The following is a 27311-nucleotide window of genomic DNA, read 5'->3' as shown; positions in this document are numbered from 1 at the left end:
AGTATTCTTAAAGGTTGCAGGCTCCTTGATTCGCTCACGAAATCCTCTTAGCCCCCGTACATAATGAGTGCCTTCGGGATCTTCTTGAGCTAGCTGAATAAACGTTGTTTCCATCGAAAACGTTACCCGCTAAACTTTCTCCGAACTTTCCTACAGCGCCGCAGAATCAGGGTACCCCTCATACATTGAGAAGAAGGAAGCTAACGCCGAATACTCGTCGACCTAAAACCAAGATCTTCGAACAGCTCACCGTGCAATTTCCTCTCTCCTCTGGTCGAAACTGATTTTCACCAGCAGTGGCAGTGATTGGCGTTTACTCTCCCTCGTTCACCGCTTCTCTTCACGCTGTCAGTTGGTCGATGTTTATTTAGTGCGCCCGTCGCCTTCCAAGGGGGTGCATGGTGGTGCGAAGTGAGAGAGGAACCGAACAGACAACGAGAGCCGAGAATTAGCCCCCGATGCAGCGTCCCTGATTATTTCGAGGGAACCCGTCTCTCCGTCCGTCCCTTAATGCGTCACCAATTCATTCGGTTCCACTTTCCTTCCCAATCACGGTTATTGCTCGTATTGTTCCCACCGTCGTCGTTGTGACAGTGAGAGTGTTGATTAGCTGAGAAGCTTTCGCGACTCTTTCCCCTATTTCTTCCCTCCTCGCTGGTTTCAGGGGGTAAGACTCCCCCCTCCCCGTAAACTATCCAATCCTAAATTGATATCGTATAAGATGGCCAGTTCATGTCACGAGAACTTCTTAAGGTGCCTTTCCGCTCTGCTTTCTCCTCGTCGAGGAGCAGCTCATCCGGTATGCCCTTTGCTTCGCGATGTCCGCATACCTGCGCAAGGAAATCAACTCGGACAGGCAAAGGTCGTCCTGGCGATGGCGACGACGGGTAGGAAGGGTGGAATAGAGGGCGAAAGCTCTCGTGTGTGCGCAAACACGGCGCAGCCCTCCGACTAGACAAGCCCTCGCTTACGTAGGTACGGTGGTGGTAGGCGGGTATTGCTCGATGTACACAAAGCTAAGAGCACGTGCAGCTGCCGCGCACGTGTGATCTATGTACCTACGTACCACAAGGTGGAAGTTGTCGGCGGTATGGTATAGGAACCGAGCAAGAGGCGCTCGCCCGTCGAGAAGGCTATAATTGCCCTGGTGTTGGCAAACAAGAAACTTGCCAACGTTCAACGTTCAACGGCAAACAACCGTTGACGCATCGCACCTTCCTTTATACTCCCTCTTGATTCCCTCTTCCTCCACCTGCCACATTCTTCACTTTCCGATAAGAAGCGCAAATCAATCTTCACCTCTTTATACTTCATGGATCGTTCGCGGTAACAATTACACGATGATACTGACACCATTGCCATGTGGGCTTGCCTATAGATCAATGTTATTTCTGAACGAATGGAAAGCCTGAGGGCATTGAGATCGCAGGGAGAAAACCTGTCCGAGTGTAGGTATGCCAACTTTGCGAAACATGCCAGGTTGAATTCTTACTTCGTTTTTTTATTTCCACTTCTGCTTCCGAATGACAAGAGGCGTGTTAACGAGATTGAAATTGCCTTTTGATACGCTCGAGATTCGCATTTGATGTATAAACAGCCGGAGTGGTTCCTACCTCCGGAGCAGAGCGAAGAAAAGAAAGAAGAGAGATGAGACGAGAAGAGGTACGAGTGGGTTTTATCTGCTTAGCTCGAGTGGCGTGGAAGATAAATGGACGCTCGCAAGTTAGCTGCCCGCCTACTCGCCTATCTCTGCATTGTTAATACAGATATACATGCCTATACACACCCTGTCCGCTCGACCCAAACCAACCCTGCGGTGTACTTAACAGTGCATGAAACTTCAACGGGAGTTGACGTTTAAATCCCGCTCCATTAACGGAAATCGCACAAACAATCACTGATCTGTCAAGAAATTCAAGGAAATGACACTGAGATTTCATTCATTATTGGCACATTACCAGACGCACCGATTTTCTACGATATTGTGTAAAAAGGGGTTGAAATCTGCACGATTCCACCGTTCGTTGGGGGAAAGGATGATTTGGACAAATCCATAAATGGTAAATTCTTTTCTTACTTTATTTCTGCCATTTTTACTATCGACTCAGATTCAATCGAGGCTTTGCAAATCGATGAACTCTCCTACAATATTTTCCTCTCGCGTGTCATTTGCCCTCGCGAATTTTATCCGTTTTCAACCTTCTTCTGCTAGTCCGCATCCCGGATCGATAAGTGGCTTTTTGTCGTGTTCTTTCGAGGGTTTTTTTTTTGTTTTCGGTGGGTGAGTGGGTGGGCCAGTTGAAGTGGTGTGGCGAGACGAAGAGAAGAGAGGCGAGAAGAGGAGGAGAGGGTTATACAGTTTGAGATTCAGCATATTTCTCCTATCCATTATTCATTGTGGGTAGCCTGCCTTCCCTTGTTCTTTTGTTATGTACTTCCTGTACCATCAGGGGACTCTCCTCTCCTCCACGACCTGCTTTTTGCCTCGTTCCCGGACACGTACAAAACATACACCCTGTATTGTTCGTTGCGGTGGCCATGGCCGAGGCTGAGGGTAGTTATCGTTTATTGAATTCGACCTTTGCGCGTCGTGAACAATTTTTTTCCTCCCCGCCTTTTATCCCTGCATATTTTCACCCGCGACTTCGTGCCTGGGTATCAATCATTTCGACTTTTTTTTTCTCCAGGATCAGTTTATACCTCAACTGCCGATTTTCGCTCTCTTTTCCTACGTACACAACAAGGTACATCATTTCTTTTTTCGACTAACAGATCCTCATTGGTTATACCTACGTAGCGGATAATTTCTTTTTTTGTTTTTTTAACTTGCTTTCTTTTCCAAGATATTATATTGCCTACGAGAATGAAGGATGGCTCACATACGGTATCCGAACGTGTGTATAACCGCGCGATAACTTGACACGTGAATTATCGTCCCAAACCAAGTGTCACCTAAACGCATGATTTATTCTCATAGCCGATCATTTACGGTAGGGTCATCACGATTGTATCCCGATTACATCCGGGAAAGAAAAGTAATGAAACTTTTTTCTTTCGCCAGAATATTGCATCCAAGAACGTGGAATTTTTCATAACTGTGTTCACTTGGAATATATATTTAATATACAATAATTGCTTTATGAGGAAAACTAAGATTAATTTTTCGTTTTAATTTTTTTTTTTTTTTCGGAACGAAGCTTCAGGCGTATTTTTCAATTTATCCTCAACTCGAAGGTTTGAGAAAAATAATCGTGAAATTAAAACTGTAGCAAAGGTTGGAGGGATGGGATGATACAGAAGAAATAAAAAAAAATATGCCCACGATATACGCTGTAAGCTGTTTATACACGTATACAACACTCGGCTTTCTGAACCTCATAACATTTCATAGATCGTGAACGGCGGAGGAGGATGGGAATTTTAAATTCAGCTCCTCAAAGGGACTTGAAGAACTGATTTCGCCCGCCATTGAAATTGGAAATTGAAAATTGTAAGTCGCACGGACGAACGAGATTCACATCCGCGTCGATATATCCGAGTCTCCTCCGTGGTGCTATTAAATAGCCTCGAATGATTTGATCAACATCGTTGAAAATAAGATCCGTCAACTCGTTGTCACTGGTCTAATGAAGGGAGGGATAAATCCAGCGGAATAGAAAGTTATAGGAAATCAAGACGGATCCCCGCCGCTGGGAGTTCGGATTAGCTCGCGGCCCATTGAGTATTAATTGCGAGGGGTAAGTGCGGTTCGAACACGTTTCAGCAGCCCATAAAACCCTGAAAACCACCCCTCATCGTGCCACCCCGAATTGCGACGCCCCCGGGTCCTGGGCGCCTCGATGCTATTTGCACGTCGGGCCCTTCCTTCTTTAAACCCGAGAGAAACCGGAGGATGCGAAATATTTTCCATCGTACGATCCTCCGCCCGCCAGCCACGCCTCTTTGCTATAACGGTGTGACGACTCAGGTTCAAAGAGAATTTATAAACGAGTTTTCAGAGACCGAGACAAAGTAAACCAAACACGTCAGGTTTTATCGCCGGATGTTGTAACCGTATCCATCGGGCTTCAAGGCCTCGCGGACAGATAATCCCCCATTCGCGAATGTTGGACAAACTACTTGTTACATATAACTTATAGAGTCACGTGGTTCACACAGATCTCTCAAAATCCACCCCGTCATCAACCTCTCGATTGACAAACGTTAAACCTTTTTCTCTCTTTTTCTGTTGCAGGTAAGTTACTCCCGTCAGCGTCTGGATTATTCTCGCAGTTTGACAGTCGCCTCGAGTATGTGAGGGTTGGTAATATTCCTGAGTGCCGGGGTTAGTCTATGAGCGTTGCAGGTGGGACCGAGAGGGTGCAGGCGAAGTGGAGAGACGGTGGGAAGTTGGCTCGATAGCTGCGATGCTACTTACTTAAGGCACAAACAAACTGCGATTACGAAGAGCCAAGATGATGTGGCCGAGGGGGGGGAAGGAGGCCATGCCAGCCACGTGGGCGTTTGATCGAGCTTTTGCAAGCTCACGTGCTCGCTTGTATGCGTATCTGTATGAGCACGCACGTAATGTAGGTACCTTCACCGCCGAATTACTCGCCCGTGGGATGCCGCCCGGGTGGGCATTATAACGTGCCAGAGTGTATTTACCGTAATATTCGCGACGGTGTCGCTTCTTCAGGGGCTCGAGAGAACAGCCGGGTCGGATATTAATAAAGTTATTAAAGCACCCGCCTGCCTGCCTGCCTGCCGGACGACCAGTTGCTGGAGTGAGTGAGTGAGTGAGTGAGTGAGTGAACGCTGGGTTCATGGACGAGCCACTCTTCTTCCCATAAACTGACTTCGGTCCTCGCCGTTTCCACCTTCCTCAAGAACGCTCCGTTAACACAGTCACGGACTTTATTGCCGTGCGTATGAGGACCGAACGAGTGACATATTAATGTCGTATATTGCTGCCACCATCGAACATCGACTAATCTCGTTCTCTTTCGACCGGGCCCCGCGAATTGATCCCCGCGATTCTTCTCGGGTTTCCACCAATCTTCAAATTCACGTCTTATGCACGTCCGTCCCATTCGGTATTCTTCTTCTAACATTGGAGAATCCATTTTATGTGAAGGTACGGTGCAACGTCCCTAATCCGTTTTGGGAGGAAACCGTTTGAAGCGCGAGAAAAACGTGCCTTTTTTCACATTCCGAACAGCTATTATTCCTCGATACATTTACTTGAGGTGGACGTGAGTTTAGATTCTGACTAAGGCAATATGAGACTGGCTTTTGAAGAGTGTCGTCGATTTTTCTTCTTCAAGGCATCTTCCGGACGACTCGATTCACGCTTTCGGTATTCTACCTAATGTCCACGTATCGCTGACGCTGAGGGGTTGATGTAGGCAGGCGTGTAGAAACTGGTTTTTACCCTGGGGATGGTGGCCTCCTCGTGGATCATGATGAAAAGTAAATTAAAAATTACCATAAAGAATGGACTCGACGGGCGTAATCTTAGTCGGTGAATTCCGGGCTCTGAGATACCCAGTAGCTGCAACGGCAGCCAGAGAACTTCTTATCTCCCCGATTAGGTTGGGGCGTTAAACGCACTGGAAAATCTTGGGGCTGGTATTTAACGGTTCAAGTAATGCTACCCCAGTCCAGGAAAAATCAATGATTTCGAGCTCCGATCAGACCGCGATTTGCCTCCATCCCTCAGTCACCCTCCTTCGCGTTGTACATGTATAGATATATAGATATACTCCTTTTACTCTCTTTCTCTACAATCTATATAGGATGATTTATACATAATATATGTATATGTATATATGTATAGATTGTAGAAAAAGAGAGACGAAAAAGGAAAGCAATATTGATCCATAACTTGAAACACTCTGACGATCAGAATAAGCTGGAACAAATCAACTTCAGAGAAATCGTTCGAGCTTATAATGCAAAGCGAAGTGAACGATTTTTATGGAAATTACGATAAGGCAAAGAAAAAAGAAAAAAAAAAAAATCCGCTTCCGGCAACTGCATTCCGTGTTTGTTCGCGCTCGTTGGTTATCTCGCTTCAACAACGGAAACGTCGCTGTGGACTACTCCGAAAATCCATTTTGATGATTTTTTTATTTTTTGTATTTTCCTACTGTTTTCCATAGTCGCCGAGGGTTCCTACCCTCTTAGAGAACCCGAAGAGGTCGCATTTGAATTCAAATTGTACATCGTCTCTTCGTTCGGAAAGCATAACTCTTAACAACTTCGTTTGCAGAGCCCTTATTTCATCTTCCACCGTGCGTCCGCCGGATGTTTATAAAACTTGATAGGTAAGAACTGCAATAGACCAGCTATGAGGCGCATATTTATCGTGAAAATTATTTGATACACACTTTGTCTAAAATAAAATAAAAAACGCAGCTATCTTCCCTAGGTTTTTATTTTAAACGCCCAAGTCTTCAAGCGAATAGACAGAATGCTATTTGTATATATATCATAAGCGTAAAAAACTTGCCGCGCGCGGTGGGTTATTCGAGTATCCTCATCCCCTTACTTCACTTTCTCTTTTTCTCTTCTCCTATCTCCGAAGGAAGGAAATACGCAGTATGAAAATTTGCATAGCCTGCGATACGCGGGGATGCAAGGTGGCTGCAATAAGGCAGTATATAAGGCATTATGAGTATAAATAGCTAGGCAGGGGGAGTAAAAAATAAGATGGCGCTATAACCGGTCTGAAACTGCGGGTGATAAATTTTTCTTCCGAGTCCAACTGTAAGCATAATGTAATATACAAGCGGAGAAAAATTTCCGTCAAGAGCGGGTAGATATAATGAATTCAGAAATGTTGTATTATCCCGGTCTGATTTCACAGCGCAATTCCAAATAGAAATGAAATTGTTTCTTCGCTTACTTACCGACAATTCGGATTTCTCATCGAATGCGGCTTCACCTCAACCGCAGTCTTCCAGACTCCGCGGATCACGTCTCAAACTTTTCGTCTAGATCCAATTTAAGTTCTCAACTTTTTAGCGACTTACTGTTCCCAGTTGCCTCTGGTACGAGGTCGTGTCACGGATTGAGCCTTTTACACGTATGCAGGCAATTTCGGAGTTTTTAATTGAAACGGAAAAACCTGTCTGAGAATGAAACGAGGATCAGGAAAAATCGCGTCATGGTCTTTAGAAGAAAAATATGAATTCCGTTCGGGTTGTATACTTGAGCAAACTTGACTTTCAATTGATGAAGATTTTTGAGTATGAGACAGAAACTTCATCGCCTTTTTCTTTCTACTTTCCATTTTATTTATTTATCTATTAATTTTTCTCAACTCGACTTTTATATCATCCGGTAGGTACGTAGCCTAGGCAGGATATTATTTAAGGACCTACAAATTTATGTCTCCTAAAGTGACGAAGTTCGAGATGCTCCTGGCACTGCTGGTGGTGCAGGCAATAGAGAAGGGTCGTGTAAATATCTTGGCGCATGTAAAATGTTCATAGCTGATAAATAATTAGGAAAATTTATGAGCAAGTAGAAATTTGTTTGCGGAAGCATGTAAATTGCAGCAGAAACAGCAGCGCAGGTAAAGTTAATACGAACTGAACTTCTAACTCGGAAATTTATAGACGCTAGGTTAATGATAATAATTTTCTTCGTGTTTATCACGCACAAGTTATTACATCCAAAGTTCAAACACGAGCAATATAATGCGATACACATAATTCAGAATTTCTGGATTACAATGCAAAAAAAGGCCTCTCAATGAGCTTGTTGAGTTGGAAAACAATATTTTCGTTAATTATGATAAAATATCGATCATTTATAAAATTCACGAGCACACAAACTATATTTTTTGCCGTACGTCCCGTATTAAAATCAACGAAAAAGTATCGATCCTAAACTCACCAACCTACTCAGACTATGCAAATTAATTGCAAACGTGGAGATCGACGACGAGCTGATTTCGGAGCACTGGAGGGTGAAGGAAGGTGGTATCAAGCAGCGGTGATAGGTGGGTAAAAAAGGAGAAGACAGGAACCAAAAGCGGCGATGGAGGAGGAGGAGGAGGGGGAGGGATCCAGGAACGAAGGAGCTTATTGGGGATGATTAAATACCGCGATAACTCATGCGCCCGGGCACCACTCGGTGATATTTTAAGATTGTTGCCTCGAGGGTAGACACCCCCTCCCTCACCGGCGTACCTTTGCCACCCTTTGTCGCGTCTCTTCCATTCCCCTTCACTTTTCTTCTTATTCTTCTTCTTCTGCTTCTTCTCTTTTTTCTTCCATTCTTTATCCGAGGCCCGAAGCAGTCGTCGGCGGGTCTAGGAGACCCCCTACCCCGGTGTCGAAACCCAACCCTACCCAACCCCGGACTCCCTCCCAACTCGAAAATACCTACAACCTCGCCGGTTCGTTCGCGAAAGAAATCTCCGAGGAGTTGAAGCCGCCCTGAAGGATATTCCACGCACGTATCATGGCGCCACTCTCCTTTCCTCTCCTTACACCCGGGACGCCGCGTACCTACCCTTACCCTTACCCTTCGCTCTGAACCCTCCCACCATTTTCGATACTGGAAAACGAAGAAGGCAACCCTTAAGAAATACTCCCAATTTTATCCGACACTTAGAGACACTTGGGCTGGTTTATTTAAACCGATCCACCTCTGCATCGGTAAACATAGATTTCGGTCTGACGGCCGTGAAGGGCTGATTGTTACTATTTTTATTATTACTCCTGAGAGAATACTGGAGATCCTAGTAACGTTATACTACTAAAGTGATTTATAATATATCTTGTTCGTCGTTTTCAGTCGAATAGCTACGACGTCGTTCAATTCTCTAATCAATTCGAGTACACATTTGAGAACGTGTGACTTGCAAACATTACGAATTTTATGAATTCGAATGTGGGTTTCAATGTGCCCGCAGACCACGCGAGACGAACGGAACGATGAATAAGTTAATGTTTTGACGGAAAAGGGGATAGATTTGATTTATTTTTTTTTTTCTGGAAATGAAGGAATTGGCAAGGAAGTATAAGGAACGAAGAGAAATGGGAATAAGGACACATGGGGAGACGATGATAAATGAAGTAGCAATCAGCAGCAGCAGCAGGAGGAGAAGGAAGAGTAGGAGGCTGGCAATTAAACACCGCCTGAAAATCCTTTGAAAATCTTTAAATTACGTTAAGTCTACAACCGCCGCGTAGAAGTGGCAGCAGAGAGAAAGAGAGCGAGAGAGAGAACCAGGGAGGCAAGCGGCGAACGAACGAAGTTGGGCAAAAATTAGTGTCGCGTAATTAACTTGGAAGCATAAATTCGCATTAAAGCTAGCGCGGGTGGTAGTAAAAGAAGGTAAAAGGGGAAGAAAAAAAAAACGTGGAAGAGAAGGGGAAAAAAACCGCGCAAAAATCGCGGGTGTAAAAATTAACCATTTAAACGTCTCCCTGGGTAACGAATGAACCTTCAGGCGCACTCGTCTCGTCTTCCACGAAGGAAATAGAGGAAAGTGGACTCCGGTTAGCTGCTATTCGCTCCCTGCTTTACGCCCTTGGTCCGAGAATGGAATTTAAAAGAGAAAATTACGAATTTTAAACTGCGGAATATTACCGAAACGAGATTTCCTCCTATTATTCAAGCTACTTTGCGGACAAATTTATAACCGGTTTCCTCCTCTTATTTCACTCTATGTACGCCGTACCACAACCACCACCACCACCATCACCGTCGTGTTAACGATTAAGTGTCAGTCGACCTTTCCCCCTTCTTCTCACCCCGAATAACTCGTTCTCCACACTTTTTTTTCAATTTTTGTTTCTTCTTATTTTCACTTTTTGGGCCAAGCTTAATAAGTTCAAGTTTCTACACGGATTGTCTGCCGGTGGTCGCACCGATTCGGTTTCATTTTTACCCGAAACTCCAGCTCGTCGAAAATATCAACTTCGCACCAACGTCGAAGCCGTTTGATCCGATTGAATCCAATCAACTTTACGAAAGCTCGAAACCTTCATAATCCAATGATTCAGCTTCGCTGCTCTGTTGTACAGATCTACACCTTGTGTAATAATAATAATCGTTTATTTGCGCCCGGACAATTGTTCTCGGGGTTTTGCGACGGCCTACCGACTTTGTCATCTTATTTGCAGACGCAACTCTCGTGTGTCGTCTCTGTGCCTCTGTTTCACCACAAGTTAGTCAAACAAACGGGATGAGGACCCTGGCTCCTCACGTATCCAGCCCCCAGCCCCCAGGGTCAGGGTCACGAGCAGGTCGCCGAGGGTCGCGCCCCTGAGTTGGATAGGGAATTAGTTCCCAGGCATTTCTCGAATGTCTTTCCTCTCCGCGAGCCGAATTTCGATCTTTCGGGCCAAGTCGTTTCATATCTCCTCCGTCACGTGACGGAGAAAAATTTCTTTTGGTTTAACGCAACTGGAGAGAAAAAAAAAAGAAGAAAAAGGTCGTGATATGAGGTGATGTAAATTCACGATTACGGTAGTATGTATTTCTCCCATCACCAACTTTCAACACCGTTTTTGTTCCACGTTCCCCGGATCGAAGATTCCAACGCGTCAACCGGTATCTGACGATGTTTTCCCGCTGGTTTTCAATGAATATACGTCTTTGTGTCCCTGTAATCCTCGACGCTGAACAAAAAGTCTCCCCTCTAGCCCGTATTTTCACTCCATGGGTATTAATGGGGACGCGAGCATCGCCGCGTCGGTTCGCGATAACGCGAGCGAGGCACACGTTCTTCCGGAAAGAAATCTCTCTTTTTCTCGATAATTTTTTTCTTCCTTCTCCTCCTCCTCTTTCTTCTCCCCGTTCGGTTACGAGGATCAGCCTTTTCAGAGCCCCAAAGACATACGACTCTTATTCACACCCGCGTTATTGTAGATCCGATACAACGCGGAAAGGGTGCGAGAGTTTCAACGAACAGCGTAGGTGTTTTTCCAACATGTAGAATCAGAGGTAAAAGCTCGAAAAACGTGATGTACACGGTGCTTTAATTCCAGAGATTAAAGGAGGCGGATCGTTCTACGCGTAATCGTAGCGCCCTCCGTAAACCACACCCTCACCCTTCTCTCCCAACGAAAGGCATCGTGTCTAAGGGTGTCTGAGGGCCGGTCGATGTAACGACGGGCTGCGAGGAGATGAGGGACAAGGTGACGTAACAAATAAATTTGGACGCTTTGTGTCTGGACTTGGGTCCGCGGAAAAGGAGAGGAGACGCTCGATCGGCAACCGGCGTTTCTCTTCCTTCGGCTTGTCGACGTCCGCAATAATGGGATTAGGTGTACAATCAACAACACCCGACTACAAATTGAATAACGGGAGCTTGCCGAGAGGTGGTCGATATGTATCTCCTATCTCGAGTGCAGGCAGGCAAGTTGTCCTCTACGTGGCCAGGAGAGAAGGTCTACGTGACAACGAAACTGATTTCGCTCCGCACAACTCGAGGGTGGTGCTGGACGTAGGTACGTGAGACTCGATGAAATATATCGGCTCGCCGAATACGTCGTTGGATTCTCTTCTATTAGTTAGCAGTCCGCGGGAAAGAAAACTCTCCGTCTAGGTCTTCCATCTTGATAAAAGCCAATCTACCGATCTCATCGGATCTTCTCCAAACTCTTATTCTCGACCAATTTACCTACACGCTTCACTGTAGACGTACGAATTCATGACTTGTGATCATCACTCAAGTATTCTTATCACGAAACATACTGTGCAACAGTATCATGTCGATGCAAACGCAGTGTACAGTCGGCACAAACAATGACCCGTAATGACGTATCTTATGGAATGACATCCCACGCGGCACTCTTAATGGCGTAAGTTAATTAATGTTTACATTAGTGATGTTTCCGGCTAATTACCGACTCGGTACTCAACGTTAAGTTTCCTCTTCTCATCAAGGGAATATTTCCATACTTCTGCAAGATGACAGCGAATCACGTCTCTCGATTTCGAGTGTATTTATGTATATTGGACAGGCTAACCTCACCTCCCCTCAGTTTCCAGGGAATTTTGACTACTAGCATTAAACTCCGGAGGCTATGAGAGCGGGAGAAATACTCATTACTCGGCGGTGTTCATGCATGTGTTTACAAATGCCTCCCTTCCTAAGCCTGGTGGAGGAGAGTGTGAGCGGACTTCCCGAGGAGGCCCCTCGCCTCGTTGTTGCACGACGTTACGTACACCTTGTACCTACCATGTGGAAGTTGGCCAACTTGAAACTTTGCCATCCTTCAGGGTGAACCGCACTCTTGAATTCCCTCAAATACCACCTAGGTTTGCGGCACATGAGCCTCATTCTCAGTCACAAAACAAGCTGCTCGGTTATGCCCCTCATACCTACCTACTCTCGAAACTACCCGCATTTCCCTTTCTAGCTGAACCTTCTCCAGATTATCTCGCTCATGCTTACCCTCCTTTCTATTTCATTGCCTGCAGCCTACCCCCGTAGTCGTGGAAACAAGCTGCCGTCGGACACGCGATGCACATCCCGAAAACTAATAACTGCACCTAACGCGCTTACCGTGTTTCCCCATTTTGTCGTAGTTTTTGTTTCTTCTTTCTTTCTTTTCTTTTTTTGTTGTTCTTCTTACGCTTTTGCGTCAGCGTTTCTCTTATACCCCTGACAAGTTCAGCGAATTTTTTTTTCCTCCCGGTGTCCCACCCCGCTGCCACCAGTTGCCCCGATATAAATATAAAGACCGGACGGGGGTTTCGCGGGGTGAATTATTCACTCCGGTAGGATTTTTTTTCCGCTGATATCCCAGTGCCGTGAAATTAGCAATCGTTGTAATGCGATACGCTATGCCCTTTGTTTGGTGGTGCAGCTGCGCTGAACTCGGTGTAAGCCAAAGATTATTATTATTCATACCAATTAGTATCGACAATGAAACTGCACGAGAATAATGTATAACATGTTGGTACCCGTATAAAAAGAGCCGGCTATATATATTTCAGAAGAGCACGAGTGCTCGCATTCGCCGTCGTTATTGTACGGTATTCCGCTTTGACGATGCCGACGTCGCGTCGTCACCGGCATGTATGTTCAGGCATTATGCCTTCCGGTTGATATCACTTTTAAACAACCCCCTTTCATTACAAAGCAGCTCATTGTTTCATGTGACCTTTTCTTCATCGGCTAACGGCAGATCGTCACGTCAAATCCTGTGTGACGATTTTGCCGAAGTGACGTTTCAGAGCGGAATTTTCTTCTTGACGATTGATTTCGGACTCTCATCTTTCTCCGCCTGTAACTTCCGAACCTGTAACGTCGAAACAGGATATTAGGTGATTGATGGAGTTTTAGAATTTTAAGGAAAGGCGTAAATTCAGATTAACGTCAACTTCGGGTCGCCTGAAAATATTTGCGACGAACGTAGTCGGGGTCGTTTTGACAAGGGTGCAGACGAGGGGTCGCTCTGCGAACTTTGACCGTATAAATTAAACCGGGTGACGTAAAACACCCCAACAGAAATTTTGGATTGCAATTAATCGCCATTTTCTGCTGAGGTTATGTTTGCTTGTTAAACAACGACGCTGGCACCTGTTATATGATCGAGTGCTCTCCGGGGCCGAAACAAGGAACAATTATTTTATCGAAAGACAAATAAATAAATAAACGAAGAGAAAATATAACAAATAAAAAACAAGAGGCATCAAACATTGAGTACAAAATTTATACCCATTTATCGTTTGCGGGCAAAGTCAGCCGGGCAACTTTTCCATTGTGTTAAATTTTTTTTCACACCCCGCCGGACTCCGTTTTTAATTCGCGTCTGTCAGTCAGAGGGTGTTTCGCTTAAATTAGATACCGTCAACGCCGATCCGTCAACCTGTCAGACGCATGCAGCAACAGCAACAGCAGCAGCGGCATTCTCGTGCGAAAATCACTCGTGATAGGCGGCAGAGTACGAAGTGTGACGTTCCGCACCTGCCTGATGCGTGCAGATTACAGTCAAGGATAATAATCCGCGGTTGTGTCCAACCACCTTGGCGAATCAGGCGAGCGTAATTCGCTGCAGCGAGGGATTATTTTTCTGAAAAGAATTTAATAACTCACTCCTGGCCGTATCAATTAGGTGCAAAAAGAAAAAAGGAAGGAAAAAAATGAAATGAGAGGAAGGAGAGGAAAGAGAGGAAAAAAAAAACAAAAATGAGCAAAGCACGCGCCACTACAATTAATCAATCAGAGAAGAAGTGTTGATTAAAAAATAATCCGACCAACCTTCGGATTTGCTCGCACTGATGCAGGGTTATGCCAAACCTCTTCTCCTGCTTAATTAATTGTGTCCCATACCCTTGGCAGCTTCGTCCACCGGGATGATTAATTATGCTTCTCTCTCCTTTACGATGATCTCTGCAGGCAGGATTATGTCTGTCGCTGCTGCGGTAAAATGAGAAAAGAAAAATACTGGAACTCGTGGTCTTCCAATCATCGTCATCATCATCTCCACTCGATATCTCACAGTAAAATAATTTACAATAATGCGCTTCGATCGAGAGGTCCTGAAATTTAAGGATAAAATCCCGTCACCCAGACCTACGAAGCCCGAAAATTTTCACGGCGCATTGCCATGATCGATTCGCAAAGAACGACGGGAATTGGATACGACAGAGTTGAATATCTGGATACGCCCGTCACGTTGAAGGTTGAATTTTTTAGTGACGTAAAATTTTCCACTCTCTCTCTGTCGGATGATCACAAGGCAAGGGGAAAGAGGAATCAGGCGTCGACAACGCTGAGCTGACAATGGCACGTTTCCTGTTTTGTTTTCGCCGTACGGGAAAGGGGTGAATGGATAGAAAAAATGCCGTCAAGCATTTTTCCCCCTCGCTTTCTCCCGCCCTCTACACCTATACTTTTATACGTACATATGTACCGGTATACACGTGACGCGGAACGAGATGCACTTTTGCGATTAAAATATTATACTCGTGGACGCGTCAGCGCGTCAGCAAGTCTCTCTTTGTATATAATGTAGGTATGTATGCATTTATATACCAATAACGTCAGTTTTGAAAGGGGCACAACCTCCTCCTCTTTTCATTTAGTCAACTGGATGCATTGAAAAAAATAAATAAATATACATAAAAAAAAAAAAATCAAAAACAGCCTCGATGTTTCAATCAACACGTGTTATACACCGTTGCTAACGGGACCCACGAAAAATTTAAGACTTCACCGAACGGTAACCCCACTGCCAAAGTACAGGCAGTTCTTTTCCGTTCCTCTCCTTGATTCCGCCTGGAAAAAAAAACGGGGGGGAGGGGGGGAAGTGTCGGAAAAACAAGAGCTTAATCACAGCAGCCCTAGTCTTCTTCTTATAAACCCGTCCGTGTGTATACAAATTGAATTAAACGTGTATAGCGTCCCTCGTTGGTTGTCGAGTCCTGCAGGTACTCGAGCATTAAAAAGCTCGAAACTTGAGGAGCGAGGGATGAGGGCTGAAGAAATCCTGGCAGCTGAGGTTGGCTGGTTCATGTTCTCCGCGTTTCCCTTGGAACTCCTCGGAGCTGAGCTCCCTGGATATTTCCAGAGTCTTGGAACCCACCATCCTGAGAGTGAGCTGAGAGTGGAATGGAAGCTCGGAGACCCCGGATTGCCTTAACCGAGGACTCGAATCGTGGAGGGAAACCTGGACCATCACCCAATGGCCGCCTGTTTCGTCCCAACCAGCGGAAGCTACTGCTCGCTTAATTGCTTCCGGGCCGGGGAAATTTAAACGAGCTCGCGGCTCTCGAGGCCATAATTCTCTATGGGCTGAGGCACCTCGGCTACTCTGCTCGTTCGACGGAAATGATTTTTCGATTCGAGCGCGTTATCCTCAAAGGTACGAGCAGCCCTTGAACCGTACGCCGACGGGCTCGACCCTTAGTCCCTGTAAAAGCCACTTCGTGCGCGATTCAACTCCACGCGGTAAGTGTGTCAGCGACCTTAAGAATCGGCGAGCACCAAAGTTCGCGAATGGATCCCGAATCACGATCATCGGATCTCGAAGTCGCAGGCGTTCCTTTGACGCGGAGAAACCTTTGTGCGTTACTCCGCCACTCGACTCACCGTTACTCATCTCTCTCTCTTTCTCTCGATTTCTTTCTCTCATTTTACACGCGCCAGCATTCCTTCTTCTTATTTTCATCATTTCACTCTCTGCAAGCCGCGTAGCTGCTGCTGCTGTTGCTGTTGCTGCGACATTTCAGCCGCACCACTTCAGAAAATTACCAACGAAGCTAGATTATTCCATGTACCTGTGTACCCGCTTACCTTTCTCTTTTCTTTCGTCCCTTCTTTATACGAAAAAAAGCACCGAGAAATCCATCAGCACGTCTGTGGCGTCTACCGTACCTGCAGGGATGTGCGATCGTCGTTCTACCTTATGTTAATATCCCCGAGTACTTTCGAGGGACAAAGTTATCAACCCAAAGAGGAGAAGTTTTTTATTCAACTTTACTTTTTATCTCAACAACGTCGACATCTTTTCACGGGGTTCACAACAGAGTTTTGAACCATGTAATTTTCCAGGAGAATTCGGAATAGCGGTTGTCCTCGAAGGACCGTTAATGGGATGTCTGAATATCGAACTTGCAGGAAAAGAGAATCAAACGCGTTACTGGTTCCAGGGCAGGTATGTGCATACCTGTGAAGCATTCCGCAGCAGCCATCGTCGAGTTGAGGTTGGTCCAGACGTGAACCGTGGTGAAAGTGAGCCCTCGAATCGATGTTTGGAAATTAGGTAATTTATCGCCTTAATTAAGTTCGAAGTAATTTAGGGTGAGAATTTACGAGGAAGCTCTTTGGAGTCGTCTCACGGCTGCCGTAGCGAGAAGAGAGGGGGTGGAATTCGCTGTAAAATTCAAGTCTCCTTTATTCGGTAGACGGAAATACCGGTGTATAATGCACCCGGAGTTGCGGAGCAAGCGCGAGACTTGTCGACTATCGTCGTCGTCGTCGTCATCGTCGGCACTCTGCAGCATTCAACTCCAGAATTCGAGCTTCGCAAAAGCTTCGCCGTCATAAAACCAACACCTCAGACTCGGCTGATTTAATTTTCCTCCCTTCGGCCGTAGAGCCACGAATTTTCCCACCTTCTCCGTCGCGCCCCTGAGACAAGGGGTGAAGAGCTGCAACGCGGAAAGAGAGACGCGAAGTCGGAGAGCCAAACCAGTTGATGAGGTGGTGGGATACCATGTGAATAATGAGACTTGCCCATGAATAGTGGCGTTGCAGGCGTTAGCAGTTGTCGTCGTGGTAGTTCTGGTGGTGGTGGTGGTGGTGGTGGTGGTTGAGTGGTAGACCGCTAATGGCTGGTGGTGCAACGCCCGGTTGAGGACCACCCGAAAATAATACCGGCACAGTTCTTAACAACCCCGACGTCGACTGCCCAATTATTACTAACTGCGTCTAGCCTTTTCTTTTTTTCTTCTTCTCATCCCTCTCTCTAGTTTTCGGTATTTTCTTCGTTGTTGTTGTTGTTGTTGTTTTTTGTTTTTTCTATTTATTTTTATCCCGTTTTTGTTTTGCGCTTTCACCACAGCCCTTATTTCACATTTTCATTTACTTCGCTTCCTGCATTATTCACGCTCGAAATTCATACGAGGCTTTTTCCGTAATTTCGTCGTCTCGTTTGCAGCTGCTTTTTTTTTCTTTTGTTTTGCCGACCAAGAAAGAGGAGGCAAGAGAGAATTAAAAATGTAAAATTTAGCAAGCTGCAATAGGTACGCACGATATTATATTCTATATTCGGATCTCTGTATTTTCTTTATCTTCTTTCATTTTATTCTCGTTTCTTTCCAACCTTAACTTGGTCGGTCAAAGTGATCGTTGGATTGAATCGCGGAGCTTGCGACAAGCTTGCGGCGAGCAACTCCGCACGAGGGTGTCACTTGGTATGGGGGTGGTTGGTTGGTTGGTTGGTTTCAGGCGTAGCTGGAGGATATCGGTTAAACGAGGGAGAAAAAAATATATATCCCAATAGCATATAGATCAAAGGAAATATGGAATTGGGAAAGTTATTCTACCCGTTTTTTTCCTCCTTCGTTTTCTCAATCGACGTCGACGTCGCCTCGTCGCGAAACCAGGAGCTCGGAGAAAGTTTCCTTTTAACCATGAAAAACGAGACCCTGCAAAACTTGTGTACCTACCCACCTACATTAATGCGGCATAACCGATCTCAAGATGGTTGAGCGCACGTAAGTGGTTTTTTTTTTTGTTGTTTTTGTTTTTAGTTTCTGATTTCCTTATGCTCCTCTGTAATGTCATGAGTGCTATAAGGTACTTCTGAATTGACGAATCGAGTTTTAGCTTTCGCTCATTCGTTACCGTTCATTTAAATTATTTAATGTTTATTCAAGACTGTTTGACAAGTCTTAGAAAAGCTGCCGCCGCCGCCTTCAATCCTCATCCCCTGGAACAGACGTCGATATTTTATTCCCCACGGCGGCTTCTTAATTTCGAACTTTCGATTTGACCGTTCAAATTACGGGGAACAGAGGACGAAGAACGACGAGATTTTCGAGAATGATCGACAAACGTCGCGAGGCCTCTGCAAGCGCTGCTGAAGATATCACATCGCGTTATCGAGGGAATAGATTGGAATTCTAATTAATAGCCATCGTGGATTATTGAGAAGTGGAAAATTGCTTTCCCTTTCCCTCTCTCTCTCTCTCCCTTCATTTATTTTCATCTTCGTCGTATATTTGAATCGCTGATGCGTTTTTAATGTCATCCTACAATTCCAGAGAGCCTCCTTTCACTCTGAAAGATCTGGATTGATTATCGTAATGGAAAATCTTGGCATCTATCGGTACCCTCTCTTTTATGATCAAGTTTCGTATCCCCTCGTTCCCTTTACTTCCTGCAGGCATCTTTATTTTCATTGCCTCATTACCAACATCTTAATTTCACCTCGTTCCCGAAGCCATGAATGATTACAGTGTAAAGAAAGCCGTTGATAAAAAGGACGCGTTGTTCCAAGGTGAACAAAAAAAAAAAAAAAAATGCCTCTGACAGCGATTTCATCATTTGAATTTTTTTTCTACCCCCTTAATAAAGAAAAAATCGTTATTACCGCTCGGTCAGAGGGGTAAAGAATTTCCGCAAATTCTCTGAAACAATTTTTTTCGTTCGTTTTTTTTTTTTTTACGTATGCGATAATTGAAAAGTTGTTCACCCGTGTTTTGAACCGCGTTATCTACTCTACATTCACTTGCAGCGAATCTTGGGAATATTTACAAATCAGATTTGAACCATGCGCAAAGTAACAAAACGGTCGACGCTACTTCGAGGAAAGTATTACTTTTATGGGGGAACAAAAGAGGAACGAGGTGCTTAAAGCTCGAATAGAAGGTGGTAGCTCAGGCTTGGGACAGACAAAGCGAAAAGCCATAAAGCTGGCTGGCAGAACGAGCTGTGGGGTGAAAAACGTCTTCCGTGATTCGAGTTGTCGAGCTGACGATAAATCGAGAGCCAGCGAACCCGAAGAATGTTGAAATATTAATGCTCTCTGGGTTTGTGCTCTGTAATTTTCTGCACCGCAGCCACTCGCGTCTCTCCGCTAGGAATGAAAAAACAAAGTGAACCAAAAAAAAACAAAAAAAAAAAAAAAGAAGAGAAAAAGAAATTGGCGGAGACACGCGAGAAGGGAAAAGCAGCGCGACTCTGCCTGACCCTTTAACCTCCTGCGCTATGTTTGAAAAAAATCTTTTCACGAATCTCACGACGCCGGTTGAATCTGTTCCAGGAGGGCGAGCGAGGGTATTTAGAGGGCCTCGCGTCGAGGTACGCAGACCTCTTCAGAACGCATTACGGTGACGTTCTGGAACCACTCGAGGAGCTGCGACGCCGAGAAACGAACGTATCCCCCAGAATGGCCAACACTCAGCTCACCACTAGTCATTCACAACCCATTTACGTGCCCGGAAAATACTCGGTAAGTACGTGTGAAGAGTCGCCTTACATTACGTACCTTGTGTCGTAACTGCAGCCCCGCCGCCGTCACTCGAAATCATCGCCGTCGTACACAAAATCCGAACGAATTCATTGAATTTAGTCGATTAAGATCATTTCAAGTCTCGCAATCCTTCGGTACAACCGATTCCAAAGAAAAGGAAAAGATGTAGAAATAGGTAAAAGGTTTTATCTCGTGGTTTGTACGACATAAAAAAACACAGATTTCTTTTTTCTTTCCTCTTTCCTTTTTTGAGCTCTGTAGGCGCAGCTCTTACTCTGCACTCGTTTTATTGTTAGTCTCCCGCCGGTGGTCGGAATCCCTAGGGAATCCTGTCCAGACCCTGGAAAGCATGTGCGACGTTTTAAAGTACCTACCTACCGTATTTAAATGAAACGTGACCGGCCAGAACTAGAGCTGCATAACCGCAACTGTAAATTCAAAGTTACGTTTTAACAAGGATTAACTTCACTTCCCTTTCTTTTTTTTTCTCTCTTTTTTTCTTCATTTTGCAACTCATTTTTTTTTTCTTCTCATCTCACAGAAAGTTTCTCCGACTAGTTGAGTTTATTTCTCTTGAATTTTTTCACCTTTTTACTGTACCCCTCGAGTAACGACCAGACTGAAAAAAATTAACCAATTTTGTTGTACCCCTTTTGCAAAATTCGTTTTTAACTAACCGATTACTTATGTATTTTTGTACATGAAAGTTGGATTAGTCTCTTCCTTTTTGGAAAACAAAAGAAAAATAAGTCACTTATTATAAATTGTATTTGCAAATTGGAAAAATACAAAAGTAAGATACTTGAATGTATTGGTAACGTTTTTTTTCTGTTTTTGATATTCTTACAGCCCTCGAGCTGCCTCAGTGACAAGGAAGAGGATGAGATATACGGTTTCGGTTACGGAGTCTTTGGACGTCAAATGCTGCAGCAAAGGCAGCAAAAACTTGCGCTTGCAACGCAAAACACGACACCAACTGGCAATCAACAAACCTACCAAAGGTGAGTAACAAACGTATATTAACAAACATAAAAATGGGAAACCAAACATCTCACCCCGCGATTCGAAGGACCAAACAATTTTCTTATAGATCGTCCGAAATTTCTCGAGAATTCGAATCTAACAGTCAAAATTATTCTCATTGGGTGATCAATAAAGTTCTGACAAGATGAACTTCGGACATCCGTTACACTAACTCCATAATAGAGAATTCCGGTGTCGGATCCCGACTATTGAGACGCCGAGAGAGCGTCAAAAGGGTTCGTTCGTTCATCCTGCGACTCTCCGCGGATGTCCAATTAGTATTCGGTCCGATCAGAACTCGGCGCCAACTACTAACGGTCCAGATCTAACCGATTTCACGATCAGTGGCGTTCGCTCAGTCGACTATCTTCCTCGACCTTTTCTTCCTCTCTCTCTCTTTCTCTTTCTCCCTCTCAACGCGCTTGCTAAGTCCTTGACTAACAAGGAAAGCCAGTGTAATATCATCTCTCGTGTAAACACATTTTGATCCGAGGTAACGACGTCGACGAATACGACACGTATGAGTAAAATGTTGATTAAGCATCAGCTTCTCGATTCCCCCATTTTGTCGTTACGCCTTCGAGTGTTTCAGCGGATACAAATTACCTTGGAAGAGACACATCGCGTACCTTTACGTGCGTGTAATTAACGATCAATTAAGCTCCGCGTATAACCATCCGACGATGCGGGCTTCTTTGACCTTCCGTTTCGACGACTAACCCCGATGTAGACTGCACAGAATTAAATAACCTTCAAGTGGGGTGGAGCCAGGGGGAGTCCGACCTTCTGTGTTAAATTTTCCGAATAAATTGATGTAATCCATTTTCTGCCTTTGCGCGCACCTTGATGTTGGTTAATTTACGGCTAATAGCGTAAGGACTAATTACCATTTCGGTACGGATAAAATTTTTTGCGCAACTTTTTCTACACTGACCTGTAAACTACAATGCAACTTACGCAATTTAAAAGTACAATAAAACTGTTTAAAATCTAGTAAAACATAAAACTTGTGAATTAATTTTTGAGAGAATAGAACTTAGAATATTCTATCAACTGATTGCTTTTTTTCGTCTGTTTCAGCTGCCTCAGTCCGAGATCAGCATTCTTCTACGAATTTCCACCAAACGGTAAGTACTTAAGGAATTGAAACAGATATGAATTTTATAAAATTATTATTATTTACATAATACCAATTTCGATGACTCGTTCGCGGAGAGCAGAGCTTTTCGAGCTTTGCGCATTGTCACGTGGTGTATCTACCACCCTGTAGAATTGCTAACTCTCCAGAGTATCGCGCGTTACGTGTGTATTTAGGTGTGTATATATATATATATACGCATACGATAGTTGTGCGAAAAGTTGAAACGACCATCGACGGGTCGGTTACACATACACACGAAGACACTTGTGTACGTGAAAAATAAATGACGCGCCATACGAGACTGCAACAGCATTCCCTCAGCGAGCTGAAACCGATGCGTCGGACGATTATTATTATTAAGGGATGCATTTGTAGTGCATATAGGAGCTATGCCTATACATGAAAAATAAAATCAAGATGAAAATCGACCCCGGATCGATGCGGAAACGGAAACCGGCGTCGAGAAGGAGTTGCGGGAATTTTTCAAGATATCGAAAAACACTTTGGCTCACATATTGGAAAGCCGAGTATTTAGGGGGAGGAAACGGCGTCGGGTCAACGTTGATATTTCATTTTTATTGACTCGTACACACGCCGCGGTTCATCTCGTCTCCCTTTCTACCTCTATCTTCGTCTTTTACGCCTCCGGCGATCTCTTCAGCGCATATCGCTGCACCGGTGCATAGATGTAACCTAGCTCAGCCCACCAAACCTACCAGAGCAATTCCTTTCCAGGTCGAATCGCGTATGAATAGGTAATTGAGACAGACACGGTCGTTCACCGCGACTGTCACGGTAGAATAGCGTAAGGGGATTGAAGTTCCGGAAGTACCTTATTCCGAACTATGTGTTGGTGAAAATTGAAGTCGAAAGAAATCGAATTTTTGCGAAACAGCAAGGCAATAAAAAAAATCGGAATTTGGCGCTTTCCGAACTTTTCAAATTCGGAATTTTAACTCCACCCTTGCAGCAGCTGCAACCAAAATGACGCCAATGAGAATATATTAAAAAAAAAAAAAAAAACTCATCGTTCTTTCCGGAACGAAATCGCCAAGACTCGAGTGCAAAGAGCGAAACGAAGAGATTCTCTTCGAGTGCATAGATTTTTCTCACTGCAACCCAGATCGTTTTCATTCCCTTTCCTCCCGCCTTCAGCCAGCCAATTTGTCACTGCACAGTCAAACGGCGCGCGCTCGCTCTTGGTCCAAAACATCATTTGTCTGTACTGCAGCTGCTCGATTTATCGGTGCAATTGATCGCTTTTCGCTCTCGCCGCGATTGCTTTCTGCGCAATTCGAGGGTTTGATACATCGTAGCAGTTCTTTTTTTTCGTGAATTTATTTCATTTTTTCTCGTTGCCTGCACGCACGCGTGATCTGCGTCATCGCGAGGCCATTATAATTCCGCGATAAATTAATCTCCGCAATTTCCCGTAGTCAGAGCTTTTGATTTATTTTCATCTCCACCGTGTACAGAGAGGATCGAGATTCGACGATGCGAGGCTGCAACATTCGGCTAATCAATTCGCAGAAGGGGTGAAACGACGAAGGTGTGTCGATGTTCAGGTTCATACGGAACTCGCGACGCCGGGCGTCGAGGTTTAATGCGGAGTATTAGAGGCGTTGATGCTATTGTAGTACTTGGCAGTTGTTACGTGTACTTGAGCCGCCCGGGTTGAATCGAGGAGGGGCGAAAGGGGGGAGGAAGGGGTTGGCGTCGGTTGGTTCGCGGGGGAGGAACACGTCGGATGTTACATCGTGGGATACTCGGCGGTGCAGGCAGCCTGTCTGACTCTCTGTCTCTCTGTCTCTCTGTCTGTCTGTCTGTCTGGGCTCGAGGAGGTGAGCTTGCAGAGCAGCCAGACTCGGATGTGCTTATCCAACCCCCCGGTGGTGATTCGCGAGGGTTGCGCTTCGCACACACGCGACACCCTGATTCACCTTCCTCCGGAGCTACGCTCTCGGCTCGCGTCACCCGCGCTCTGATTGTGTTTGTGCACCCTGTCTATCCGACCGAAAGCGAACTGAACTGAACGGAACAGAACGGAACGGCATGGAACTGAGACGAGGATCCCGAACAGCTGATGCATTGCTGCATATGTAGATTCTTACCTGTGTTTACCTAGAATCATGAAATTTGGAGAGAAGAAATATTTCATAGCACAGAGTAAGGGAAAAAGTCCGAAAATATTTAATCACAAATAGAGAAATAATTAGGTTTGCTTTTTCGGTTTTTTTTTTTTTTTTTTTTGCCTCTTCCTCTTTCTCTTTCTTATTTACACAGTCGAAATCGGTTCAAAGGGAAGCTGCAGGCAATGGGTAGAAATAACGGGATAGCCGTAGCTTTCACCCATTTACTGATTACCTTTTGCATGAAAAAAAGTGTGGCGATTGTAGAGGAGGTATATAAGTTTTGACTATTTATTTATATGCCAATTTGCTACGTATTTTGGAACTTTCTTAGAAACTTAGAAAATATTTCTAATCACAGCTGTTTTTTCATCCTTCTATAAACTTTTTTTCAATACTTGAGAAAAAAAAAGAAAATAATTTAGACTTATCTCGTTGCCTGCCGACAGCCGATTACAAGTACATAACGTGTGTCCGTACACAGATTGGGAACAGAAGGTGCGATAGACTCGTTATAGATTTTATCTATTATCAATAGAAATGTGTATAATATTCGAATACAGCAGACGCGTAAATTTAATATAATCGGAAACGGTTTTGCAATTATTGAATATTGCGAACGGCGATGAGATAGATACGCGAAAGCGCACCTCGCGCCGTTCGATGTTCCCTCGGGACAAATGTGCAACGGAAGAGAAGAGAGAGTTTTATTTAGGTTTTATTGCGTCGCAGCTTGCAGCGTCGTAGCGAAAGCTCGAGGGGGAAACGCAGGGCCGAGAACTGCTTTCCTCGCTTCTTTTACACGCGGAATTGTAAGCATCGTAGGTACGATATGTCCTCGTGTTTCGCAGTCCAGGTGCGCAGCGAAATCCACGTTATAGGTACATTTTACATGCAGTCTAGTTTTACGACAACGACGACGAAGGGATTCTGCCCGCTGCAACCTCTCTCTCCTCTGCCCCCGATTTCCTCAACCTCTGATACTTTCCCGATACAGATATAAGTAGAGATCTTTTCGCAAGCCAATTCATTCAAAGGCTTGATTATTTTATCATTCAAAGTTGATGTTCAACGTTCCGTTAATTACTGATACAAAGCATGATGGAAATTCGCAGTAATTATTGCTCTGCTGGAATTCCCTCCTATTTTCATTGCCGATAATCCGACGAGCTGCGGCTGTTGCAGAATCTCGTAAATTTATTCATCATTTGATACCGCTTTACGTGTGCGGTTAATACGGCCGAAGCGAAATGTCATGTAATTTGGCGCGTTACTAGAGTTCGGATTTGTGTCTGGAATACGTGCCTGGGAGATATGATATCGTAGAAGGCAGAGCCCGCCTCTAAACCCGTTTCATTCCGACATGAAATCTTAGCTTGAACATCGTCCAGGTGAATAATTCCCGGGGGGGTAAGTAATTCCGAATCCGCTCGCAGGATAAAGCTTGCCTGCAGCATTTCGTAAGAGACGAATAGTTCGGAGCAGCGAGTGAAAGTTCGATAGGTACCTAAATAAATAACTGCTCGACGGTAAGGGGGAAGAAGGACGAGGGGAGGAAGAGAAGAGAAAAGAAAAAAAAACGGGCCCCACGCCATTTCTCGCGGGTAAATAACGTCCTTTCTTCCGTACAACTTATCTTGGGGGTTTTTCATTCTCTCGAAATCGCCTGCAGCTTTACGTCCAAACCGGTGAACGCAGATCTTAGCGATTCGACAGCATTGGATTGGAGATCCCGCGACCTTAGGCCCACTTTTCTGGACCCAAACGTCTGATTATGGGCAGCATCCACTTTGCCAGGCTTCCGGAATCATCACCGTTCGGCTCTGATCGCGTATGCAAACCACTCCCGCGATTAAATGGCAGCGGATATTTGCATAGCGGTGCAGGCTGTTTAAATACAGAGTTACCGATCACCGTTCGACTTCCGGATTAGAGGGAGGCTGTGAGTAAAGCGAGTCGATCTACGAGACTGTTTCTCGAAATTCTGTTTCAAAGGAGTAAAAATAACTGAAATAAAGATAAAAGAAGAGAGATCGTCTGCCGCATTTTTCTCCTCAAGTGGATGCGCTCCGCGTTCTTTTTCTCTCTGTAGCCTCTTCAATTTTCCTTTCTTTTCTCTTTGCGAATTCTGAGGCGTGACAAACGGCGAGAATAGACAACGACGTCTCCTCTCCTCGAGAAGACTCTCGCAGCCCCGACACCTCGACGAACCTGCGTCGGACTAGACTCTGCAAGCAACTTCTCCTCTCGCTTGCCTACCGGATCGTTTCAACTGCACCCTCGGATTCCACCCCGCATGATTTTCACCCCTGCCGCGATGCACTGCAAGTCTGCAACCCTCAGCGACGCTGCACTCCGCCTTAATTGTCAGCCGGCGATATCCGCGCTTCGACACCTTCGCCCCTTTTTTCTTTGCTTCTTCTTCTTCTTCTTCTTCTTCTTCTTCTCTGACCAAGCTGTAGCTCGGAATTGGAAGAGTCTGCAGAAGGAGGAAGATTGTAACAGGATTTGGGTATGGAAATTTGAAGAATGTGCAACTGCAGCGGTGATAAAATTCACCTCCGTATGCTGGTCACAGATATTTTCTCTTTCGACTGCAGATCCTCCCCCTGGCATATTTACTACGCTGCACCGCGCTGAAAACTTCTGATTTTCACACCGATAAAGTCGTCGGTCAAGTGAAATCAAGGAGAAATCATAGCTTGCAGATTTTTGCTGAAACTTCCTTTAGTTTTATCGTCAAATTCAACGGTAGCTAAAGGCTTGGTGACATTTTATCGAACAGAAATGAACCGTTCAACAGTAAACGAAAAATCTTTTCCGTTTTCTTTTTTTCACAATATACCGAAATATTCATCTAAACTACCCGCAAAGTATCGTAGAATCTCATATTCCACAACACATTCTGGCAAAGAAACAAAACTCAATGAACATCTAAAATGGGGGATGAAAAGAAAACAAAAAAGAACAAAAAAACCAATATCGAGACGTATATCTACTACATCGTTTTGCCCGATTTACTACCCGCCTAAAGAGCTTTCGAAATTGCAGCAAGCTACATCGACCGAAGCGGTGAGAAAA

The 27311-nt window shown here is 44.8% G+C and overlaps 2 protein-coding genes across 5 annotated transcripts in view; both read left to right on the top strand.

Moving 5' to 3' along the window:
• Positions 1-27311, top strand: part of LOC124408205 (acyl-CoA Delta-9 desaturase-like) — a 354733-nt gene that overhangs the window by 289620 nt on the left and 37802 nt on the right. The gene's annotated exons all lie outside the window — the stretch shown is intronic.
• The window catches only part of LOC124408200, a 114168-nt gene that overhangs the window by 68285 nt on the left and 18572 nt on the right, over positions 1-27311 (top strand). For 2 of the 3 annotated variants that reach the window (XM_046884950.1, XM_046884949.1), the window contains exons 2-4: positions 19728-19916; positions 20787-20938; positions 22041-22087. In XM_046884950.1, the coding sequence (XP_046740906.1) occupies positions 19728-19916; positions 20787-20938; positions 22041-22087 (388 nt within the window). The remainder of the gene's footprint in view (positions 1-19727; positions 19917-20786; positions 20939-22040; positions 22088-27311) is intronic. The other variant, XM_046884951.1, reaches the window with a different exon arrangement.

This window comes from Diprion similis, chromosome 7 (assembly GCF_021155765.1).
Source record: "Diprion similis isolate iyDipSimi1 chromosome 7, iyDipSimi1.1, whole genome shotgun sequence".
Lineage (NCBI taxonomy): Eukaryota > Metazoa > Arthropoda > Insecta > Hymenoptera > Diprionidae > Diprion > Diprion similis.
The sequence above is the reverse complement of the archived record's forward strand: the minus strand, read 5'-3'. Positions and strand labels throughout refer to the sequence as shown.